The following is a 10,068-nucleotide window of genomic DNA, read 5'->3' on the forward strand; positions in this document are numbered from 1 at the left end:
CTGCAGCCAAGTTGAGGAGAGGTGTGCGGAACAACTCTACGTTGCTCTGCCGGGTGTGCCGACTGGCAGAACGACGAGGCGGACGGCGTGCACCGGATGCTTCACCGACTTCGCACTCGTTCCGGCCGGCCTGATGGGGATCTTCATGGGTGTTGGCCATGTGAACTTCTGCTGCAGGCCCGCGGCCCACGTACTCGGAAGGGAGCTCAGTCGGAACCGAGCCCGAGCACTGGGGACGCGGGGCAACCACAACAGACTCCAGAACCGCCACTTGAGAGGACGCGAACTGACGCGCTCGGGCATGCTGCACCCAACGTTGTAGACGCGGACTGCGAGATCGCTTGCTGCGGCGCGTGACGAAGGTGCAAGCCGGCAATGGAGCCGATTGTTGGAGAAGAAGAACGTCGCGAGCGCCGGCACGGAAGTGTGTGGCCCCGCGACAGGGAAGCGCCTCGACGTCGAGAGGTGCCTCCCGAAGCCACGCCGAATCATCGACGACGAAGGAGAGAGCGCCGAAGAGGATCTGGCGACCCATGCTCGAATCTCCACCGAGCGACATGACGAAAGGAAGTAGTCGCAAACTCGTCGGAAGTCGCTTAGACGCCTGCCCCATGGTGGGCGCCAACTGTCGTGGGTATAAGCCTGACAGTAGATGTGTAGGGTACGAATGAGATGGGCAGAGTCCTAGCTACGGCGAGGTTGTATGAGTTCAGGCCCCTCTGCGGTGGAGGTAACAGCCCTACGTCTCAGTGCTCTCGGAGCTTGTTACCGAGTGTGATATGGAGTACAGAGATTTTCTAACCCCTTGACCAGTGGGGGAGGGCGTCTTATATAGAGTGCGCTGCCCTCCACAACGGTTCTGACTCAGGGGTGGAGTAGTGGCGATTGAATGCGTACGTTACAGGTAACGTATGCTCTAAATGCTAATAAATGCACCCGAAAACGTACGGCAATTTCCCTCCGGAGAGGTTACGACGTACAGAGTGTATCCAGTCGGTGAGCCTGGTGTCCTCCGAATGCTAGTTACCGACTGGATGATTCAGGGTCTGTTACCGACTGGATGATGGGGATACCTTAATTCAGTCGGGGCAGACTTAAGGTCCTGTCCTTTGTGTGTGGTAGTCCTTGGGTAGGACATGTAGGGCAGGCCTATGACCCTACCCTAGGACTATGACCCCATCAATGATAACATAATTGAATCATATAACTAGCCCTCAACATGTAACAAAGAGTCACTCCAAAGTTACTAATAGCGGAGAACAAACGAAGAGATTATTGTCAGGTATGAAACCACCATAAAGTTATTCTTTCTGATCGATCTATTCAAGAGTCCGTAGTAAAATAACACGAAGCTATTCTTTTCGTTCGATCCATCATAGAGTTCGTACTAGAATAACACCTTAAGACACATATCAACCAAGACCCTAATGTCACCTAGATACTCCATTGTCCCTCAAGTATCCGTGGACATGGTTATATGATATGCATCACACAATCTCAGAATCATCTATTCAACCAACACATAGAACTTCAAAGAGTGCCCCAAAGTTTCTACCGGAGAGTCAAAACGTGTGCCAACCCACATGCATAGGTTCCCGATGTCACGAAACCCGCAAGTTGATCACCAAAACATACATCAAGTACTGACATGAATATCCCATTGTCACCACAGATAGACACGTGCAAGACATACATCAAGTGTTCTTAAAGACTCAATCTGATAAGATAACTCCAAAGGGAAAACTCAATTCATTACAAGAAGGGAGAGGGGGAAGAACATCATAAGATCCAACTATAGTAGCAAAGCCCGTAGTACATCGAGAACAAGACATCTCAAGAACGCGCGAGAGAGAGAGAGATCAAACACATAGCTATTGGTACATACCCTCAGCCCCGAGGGTGAACTACTCCCTCCTCGTCATGGAGATCGCCGGGATGATGAAGATGGCCACCGGAGATGGATTCCCCCTCCGACAGGGTGCCGGAACGGGCTCCAGATTGGTTTTTGGTGGCTACAGAGGCTTGCGGCGGCGGAACTCCCGATCCAGGTTTCTTTTTGGGGGTTTCCATATTTATTGGAATTTATGGCAATGGAACTACGTCGGTTGGGCCCACGAGGAGGTCACAAGCCTGGTAAGTGCGGCCTAGGGGGTGGGGGCGCCTCCTGGGCTTGTGACTCCCTCGTGGCTCTTCTGGCCTTCTTCCAAAGCTTTGGGGGTCTCTTTTGGTCCAAAAAAAATCATCGCGGAAGTTTTATTCCATTTGGACTCCCTCTGAAAAAAGGTTAAAAACACGGAAAAAACAGAAACTGGCACTTGGCATTGAGTTAATAGGTTAGTCCCAAAAATGATATAAAATAGCATATTCATGCATATAAAACATCAAAAGTTGACACGATAATAGCATGGAACCATACAAAATTATAGATACATTGGAGACGTATCAATCACCACGCCGGCTGCGCCCAGCCTCGCCGACACGCCTTGTCGCCCGCTGGCCATGCCCCGTTGCCTCCGTCGTCAATGCCTTGTTCTGTTGTCAACCGCGCCGGCCGAGCCGTGCCCCTTTGCATGTCGCGCTGGGAGGATTCTAGCGGCGAGGCTGAGGTCATGGGAGGCCATGGTGAGGTTGAGCTCATCCAATTCAAACTAGCGGCGGTCAATTGCGGTATCCAGCGGCCTTTTCCGGTGTGCGGTGATGAATTCCGACGAGTTTAGGATGGATTGCGGCAAACTCCGCGGCAGCGTGTTTTCTCCGACGAGGTTTGACCGGTATACGGGGCTCCTAAAATCAGCCTTCTAACCTTCAAAAATAAGGGTTTCGGGTGTGGCTTTTTCGTGTCTCTTAAAAAAATACAGATTGAATCATTCTTACGGTTTCTCTTCCGCACACATTTTACGACTAAAACTATACAATGCATAATTATTAGGGAAACGTTTCTGGCCGGTGCGCCGGTCGAACCGTTCGGCCGGCCGCACGCGACCCGCGCACTGAGTGCTGACTGGGCATGCAACATTTTTCCGTCTAAATGTTGCAACCAGCGTAATATTTTCTAAAAGCGTTTTTATTTGCTACATTTGTCCAATAAAAAATCTGCATATACGTTTGGTTGCAACTCCAGTTCATCGGATTTTTCGTTACAATCGATGTTTTTTACTTTTGCTACAACCGTGTTAATTTTTGCTACAACAAGCATCATTTTTTGTTGCAACCGTTCACTAAAAAAGTTCCATACACGTTCACGTAGATATTTGGTACAACCAGCGTTTGACTTTTGGTACCACGCACCATCAACTTCATTTTTTTGCTACGATCACGTAGTTATTTTTTTCTACAAATTTTGTTTTTTGTTACAACCGTTGAAAAAATTGTTGCATCGCGTCGAATTTTGTTGCATCGGAGAAAAAAATATTGCATGGAGATCCAACGGGGCGGACGCGCGGGGTTGGTGGATCGTGCAGCCAGCGTGCGGCCGGCCGATGCGCCGGTGCATAGCACTGCCCTAATTTTTATGGGTTTGAACATTTATATAGGGTTTGGTAGAGATGCTGTCATATATTGACCGAAATTTAACATGGCGTCCAGCCTTGAAGGGAGCAGATGCTCTAATCCGGGCGCCCAAAACTCTTACGTCCACAAAACCATCGACTGAGTGCGGCTAGCATCGTGCATCGCTGGTGGATGACACGGCCGGCTACGCGCGATAAACTGGTCGGGGGATCGCACGACGGGATGCGGCCAATGCCGCGCGAGCACGCTCGAGCGGTCCAGCCTCGATCAACCAGCTGAAAAGGGCAGCGGGCAAAACGACGGCCGTGCCGCCGCGCGACGTGTTCGAGCGCGGAGGGCGCGAGGTGTCGACACCCCCGCGGTGCTCCTTTCCACTGGCAGCCACCATCCGCGTGACAGAGGATGTGAGCCACAGGTGCCATCCTGATGGCTCCGTTTACGCTTTGGGTCAAGACGGTCGGCTCGGGACGAAAGGGCACGAATGATCCACATTTCAACCTTTTTCTTCTTCTTTTTTCAACTTTTTTCTTCTTCTTCTTTTCAACCATTTTTCTTCGTCGTGGTCATTGCGTGACTTTTACTCCTATTTGTTTGACGCGAATAGCAACGTGTTGGTCTTCCAGTCGTGGAAGCCTTGAAGAGTGTACCGTACACGAGAGGGTGTCCATTTTTGGCCTGTTCCACCTGCAGATTTCTTATCTAAACAGACATGATTTCAAACAGCTACCTGTCACAGTGTCGTTTTAGCTCTTCTGAAAGAGCAGTACTGTTACCTGCTAGTGGTGGCATCGATGTATGGTTAACACATGTCAGAGGTTTCACTCCGGTGATCTCAGAGCATGGTTACTACTTAATACTCCCTCCGTCCCGAAATACTTGTTCTAGAAATGAATGAATCTAGATTTATTTTAGTTATAGATACATCCATTATATTCATTTCTAAGACAATTATTTCAGGACGAAGGAAGTAGTATAGTCAGGGGCGGCTATAAGTCATTTTCATGTCATTTATAATTCATTTTATAATTAACATGTATAATAATTGATTAAAAAATATATTATTTTTTATTATAAGATCAATCTTTCATTCTATCTTTATTATAAAGACTCTAATACACATGTATCTTTATTTTTCATTCTATCTTTTTCAGTTTTTTACATCAGACCACACATTTTCTCTTCAAACACCCGCCTCCTGCATAGGATCCCACTTCCATATCCGAACGTACTTTTTTTGACATCCAATCCTTCAGGACATACGGAGCATCACCTTTTTTTTGCATCGATACGGTGCATCACCTTGAGGTTCTGCATTGTACTTCCTCCGTCCTAAAATAAGTGTCTTAAGCTTAATACAACTTTATACTAGGTATAGTACAAAATTAAAACAGTTATTTTAAGACGGAAGAAGTACATGCCTTAACTAAGATCTCACTTACATTATTTTTCCTCTTCTTTTTTCTCCAACTAAACATAAATATACTAGTTCATTTCTTATATCCATTTAAAATACAATACACCCATAAATATCGTACTGCATGCTGAAAAGGAAAAAGGCGAGCGCTTTTGAACGGAGATGCCATGACGAGGAGGGACAGCGCAACGCTTTACACCCGGGCACCACACGTGTCCCGTACGCGACAAACACCGAATCCTCTCAAAAATCTCGCACTACCGGTGCGGTGCCACATCACCGCGCAAATCAGATGGCGCCTCCATTTGTTACCGCCACAGAGCATTAACCCAAACACCCGCCATCTGTTGCACGCTCCGAGTCCGACAATCGACAAGGTCGGCACGCACAGAGTGAGCTACTAGGAGTAGATACTTTCTCTCCTTTAAATCGTCAGCCCGGAAGCGAAATATCTGCGCCCGCCTACACACACACACACACACGCACGCATAGGATAGGAGTGACTCCCCACAGAGAACAAGCCCACACCGAGCAGAGAGCAGGAAGAGCGAGCGGCTTCCTTATCCGGTTGCAGCTTCGTCGTCCATGGGAAGCGAGTGCAAGGGCCACCAGCACCAGGACGACGGCGGCGTCGCGCCGTTCGTGGCCAAGACGTTCCACATGGTCAGCGACCCGGCCACGGACGCCGTCGTGTGCTGGGGCGGCGCGAGCAACACCTTCCTCGTCCTCGACCCCGCCGCCTTCTCCGACTACCTCCTCCCCTCCTACTTCAAGCACCGCAACTTCGCCAGCTTCGTCCGCCAGCTCAACACCTACGTACGCACGCGCTCTCTACATATTCTATGCCTACCCTGCTCCGGCCTCGATTGTGGTCGTGCTCATACCAGCTTTGATCTCAGGGATTTCGCAAGGTCGACCCGGACATGTGGGAGTTCGCGCACGAGTCGTTCCTGCGCGGCCAGGCGAAGCTGCTGCCGCTGATCGTGCGCAAGAAGAAGAGGGCCGGCGCCGGGGCGGCGGGGAGGGAGGTGTGCGAGGAGGAGGAGGAGGAGGTGCGGGGGACGATCCAGGCGGTGCAGAGGCTGCGGGACGAGCGGAGGGGCATGGAGGAGGAGCTGCAGGCCATGGACCGCAGGCTCCGCGCGGCGGAGAACCGGCCGGGCCAGATGATGGCGTTCCTCGGCAAGCTCGCGGACGACCCGGGCGTGGTGCTGCGCGCCATGGTCGCCAAGAAGGAGGAGCTGGCTGCAGCCGGTGCCGGCGGCATGGATCCAAGACCAGATAAGAGGAGGCGGATCGGGGCCGAGGCCGAGGAGGCAGCACAGAGCAGGGCCGTGCCGTTCCCCTTCTCTAACGCGGGACACGTGTTCTACTAATAGACCTTGAGAGTGGAGAGTAGATAGATAGGTGTACACGTGTGATGTTTTGGTGTTTATATGTATGTGTATACGTATGTATTTCTGTGAAAAACAACAAAACTGTCCCTTTTCAAAATGCTGGCGGGGTGGGATTTCGTGGCATGGAAAAGTTCAATCTGGCCTTGCTTGGGAAGCATGGATGGAAACTTGTCACAAATCCCGACTCCCTCTGTGCGCGTGTCCTAAAAGGAAAATATTTCCCGACAAGTGAGTTCATCGAGGCAACAGTTTTTGACGGGTGTTTGTTTTCAGAGATTTTTGGTGCAGGGATTAAAAAAAATTATTTTTAGTCCCATATGAAACAAACAGAAGAGATTTTTAAGGATTAAAAGGGATATTTGGGACTAAAGAAAAAAAATCCCTATGTAAGGTCTTTTTGAGACTTTTTTTTACACTTTTTCTAACAGTGTCCTTACTTTTAGCATGTCATTTAATAACTTCTACTACATTAATAGGGGTAACATGATCTTTTTGCATGTCATTTTATGACCTCTAGTCCCTGTTTAGTCCATGAAAACAAATGGATAGGGACTAGAAACTTTTTAGTTGAGACTAAAAAAGTCTTGAGACTTCTGAAACAAACAGAGCCTTAAACAGACAAGTGAGTTCATGAAGGCAACAGTTTTTTAAACATACAAGTGAGTTTATGGAGGCAACAATTTCTTAAACGGATAAGTGAGTTCATGGAGGCAACAGTTTCTTAAACAGGCATCCGCTACTTGGAGGGCAATAGTTGCTGGTAAAGCGGATTTGCGGACCGGTAAGAGAATGGGAGCATGTTTGAATTGTCGTTTTCCTACTAAATACAATTGTAAGAAATATAGACGTCCATTCATTATTTTCTTTTCGAGCTGGAAATAGCACTGAACCGGTAGGTTACACCGCATTGGTCTCATCTCCCTAAGACATTCAGTCCATATTGAAACATGACCGTTCCCCGTGTGGCTGACCTAATTGATAAGGAAAATGGAACATGAAGAGCCGATTTGGTCACACAAAATTTTATCATCCCGGAAGCAGATGCAATTCTAAATATCCCCTTGGGGATAGATGGAGGGGCTAACTTGTGGGCGTGGGTTGTTGAAAATTCTGGAAACTACACTGTAAATTCCGCGTACTTTTCTCTAATGACAAATAACGAGCATTCAGCTCTAGAGGAAGGGGCGGTTACTTAAACTTCAGAGAATCAAAAACAATCATGGTCTAGGCTCTAGAAGCTGAAAGTTGTGTCAAAAGTCTGAAATCCTACCTGTTGAGAGCACTCTGAAGCACACACACGTTGCTGATTTGGCGCGCTACAAAGTCTGCCTTGGTGCGGACGAAGATTTGTATCGTGCATTGATTAAATGCACACATGCAAAGGGGTTTTGGAAGGAAGCGCGGGAATGGTTCTGGTCAAACTCCCGGAGCTCCATTCAGAAACATGGTCTCGAGATATCCTATGTGATGATGGAGGTAAAACCCTACGCCATTGTAACTCCCAAGATGCGGTCATATCCTTATTTTGGCGCAAGGGCCTCAACAGGGATAGAAACACATCTCGTTGTTTCGCAAGAATGGATATCGTTATAAGTAAATGTACGGAAAAGATGAGTATAAGGAGTTGCCTTACACTCGCCACAAGCTACATCAGAGTCACAACAGTACAATACATACATTCATCATGAAGAAGAGGAGGGTCCGTCTACGGACGAAAACAAACAATAAAATAACAACGTCCATCCTTGCTAACCTAGGCTGCCGGCCTGGAACCCCTCCTAGATCGATGATGAAGAAGAAGAAACTCCAAATGAACAATCAACATGCTCGCGTCAAGTAACCCTTTACCTGTACCTGCAACTGGTGTTGTAGTAATCTATGAGCCACAGGGACTCGACAATCTCATTTCCAAAAGTATCAAGACTAGCAAAGCTTAATGGGTGAGGTATGGTTAAGTGGCGAGGCTGCAGCAAGCGACTAAGCATTTATTTGAGGTGGCTAACTTACGAGTACAAGAATAAGAGGGAGATGATCTACGCATAGCGGACGTGAACTAATGATGATCAAATGAATGATCATGAACACCTACTTACGTCAGACATAACCCCACCGTGTCCTAGATCGGAGAAGGAGCTCACGAAAGAGAGAGTCACGGTTACGCACTCAGCTGGCAAGTTTTAAGTAAGTTTACTTCAGGTTATCTAGAATCGGATGTTAAACAAAGTTTCCATGTTGCCACATAACTGCGGGCACGGCTTTTTGAAAGATTTAACCATGCACGGGTGCTTCAACTAGTCCATCACAAACTACCACACGCTGCGACGGAATGACCTCGATCAGGGAAACTCGTGATCTCCTCGGGTTCCTATTGGAAAACATCAACCTCGAGATAACCCAAAGCATCCTCGGAATCCCTCGCACAAGACGCTCGAGAAAGATAAAACAAGTCCAGCAAGGCCGCCCGGCGTGTCGATGATCCCGATAGGAGTCGTGTATCTCGTTCTCAGGACACGATGGATGAGCAATACGTACTGTGGCAGGATAGAAATCCCCCAAGTTGCCCCAGGTGGCCCCGCAAGTGGCTCTGTTTGGGACCAACACTAGCAGCACTGGCCCCCTTGTATTATGTTGAATTACTCCTAGGATAGCGCTAACTCCCTATGCGTCACATTAATATCAGTATTATTATGTTGGGCAAATATAGTACCAATCTTGGGCCTTGCCAGACGAGCTTTATCCCAAAACAAGAATCTAGGGGGTCCCCATAACAACCCCAACCATGTTAGGAGCGCTCATTTATGGAACATAACACTGGTAGCCGAAACTAAGGCGACAAAGGTAGAACAAAACACCAGGCTAGAAGGCCAAGCCTTCCACCTTTTACCAAGTATATAGGTGCATTAAATTAATTAGCAATAATATGATGATATACCAAGGAACCCATGTTATCACACGAAAGCAACTGCATCTGCAACTAGCAACGCTAACACGTGGTTAAGCAAGCAGTAACATAGCCAATCAGTGGATTGCTAGGTTGTAGAAAGGTTGAAGGTTTTCATGGCAATGTTGAGAGGCTCACATTTAAGTGGTAGGCAACGAGATATAGCGAAAGAAACGAGACAACTAGCATGCAATGATAGTAATGATATCTGGGAAAATGATCATCTTGCCTGAGAGCCTGCTTGGAATAAGAATGACTCCGTGAAGCAAACGAACCGACCTAGTCGAACGGATCCTCACATTCCGACACGCTTGCGGAACTCTATCGAGACGAAGCAAACTGGAAACAAGCATCAACACACGATATTCACCACGGCACATGCACGGCATGATGCAACACATATGATGCATGAACTGATAATTCATGCAAGGCACGGCATGGCAATTCACACAATCAAACACTACACATAAAGTGAAGATCAATATGCAATGAGTTGCATATTGAGGAACTCCACATTTAATCATTTAGTTCACTCCTGTTTATTTACCCGACAATATTAAATGTTGTTAAATATGACAAGAGGTGAAGCAAACATTAATCTACCTATCTAACCATTTTAAATGAGGCCGGAAACGACATATAGCATCTCCGAAATGACCCGACGTGTTACATTCTAAATCTGTCCAGATTTAACCTAAACATGTTTTATGTTTGTCAAACGTCAAAACAAAGTGGTTCGCGTGATTCTACTCATCGTTCTAGTCCATTTACATATATGGCTCATCTCCAACGGAGCTACGGTTAAA

General features: G+C 47.6%; 1 protein-coding gene across 1 annotated transcript; it reads left to right on the forward strand.

The window, feature by feature from the left end:
* The first annotated feature begins 5,111 nt into the window (after positions 1 to 5,111).
* Positions 5,112 to 6,549, forward strand: LOC123440210 (heat stress transcription factor C-1b-like). The gene is made up of 2 exons (XM_045116778.1): positions 5,112 to 5,740; positions 5,824 to 6,549. Exons 1-2 carry the CDS (start codon positions 5,510 to 5,512, stop codon positions 6,298 to 6,300), a joined length of 708 nt encoding a protein of 235 aa, XP_044972713.1. The 5' UTR covers positions 5,112 to 5,509; the 3' UTR covers positions 6,301 to 6,549.
* Positions 6,550 to 10,068: the final 3,519 nt, after the last annotated feature.

The sequence above is a fragment of the Hordeum vulgare genome, chromosome 3H, assembly GCF_904849725.1.
Source record: "Hordeum vulgare subsp. vulgare chromosome 3H, MorexV3_pseudomolecules_assembly, whole genome shotgun sequence".
Lineage (NCBI taxonomy): Eukaryota > Viridiplantae > Streptophyta > Magnoliopsida > Poales > Poaceae > Hordeum > Hordeum vulgare.

What these genes read in the sequence shown, in the direction of transcription:
- LOC123440210 (XM_045116778.1), top strand. Translation starts at nt 5,510, where the DNA reads ATGGGAAGCGAGTGCAAGGGCCACCAGCACCAGGACGACGGCGGCGTC. An exon ending in TCCGCCAGCTCAACACCTAC is followed by an intron (nt 5,741 to 5,823) that starts GTACGCACGCGC and finishes CTTTGATCTCAG; the next exon opens with GGATTTCGCAAGGTCGACCC.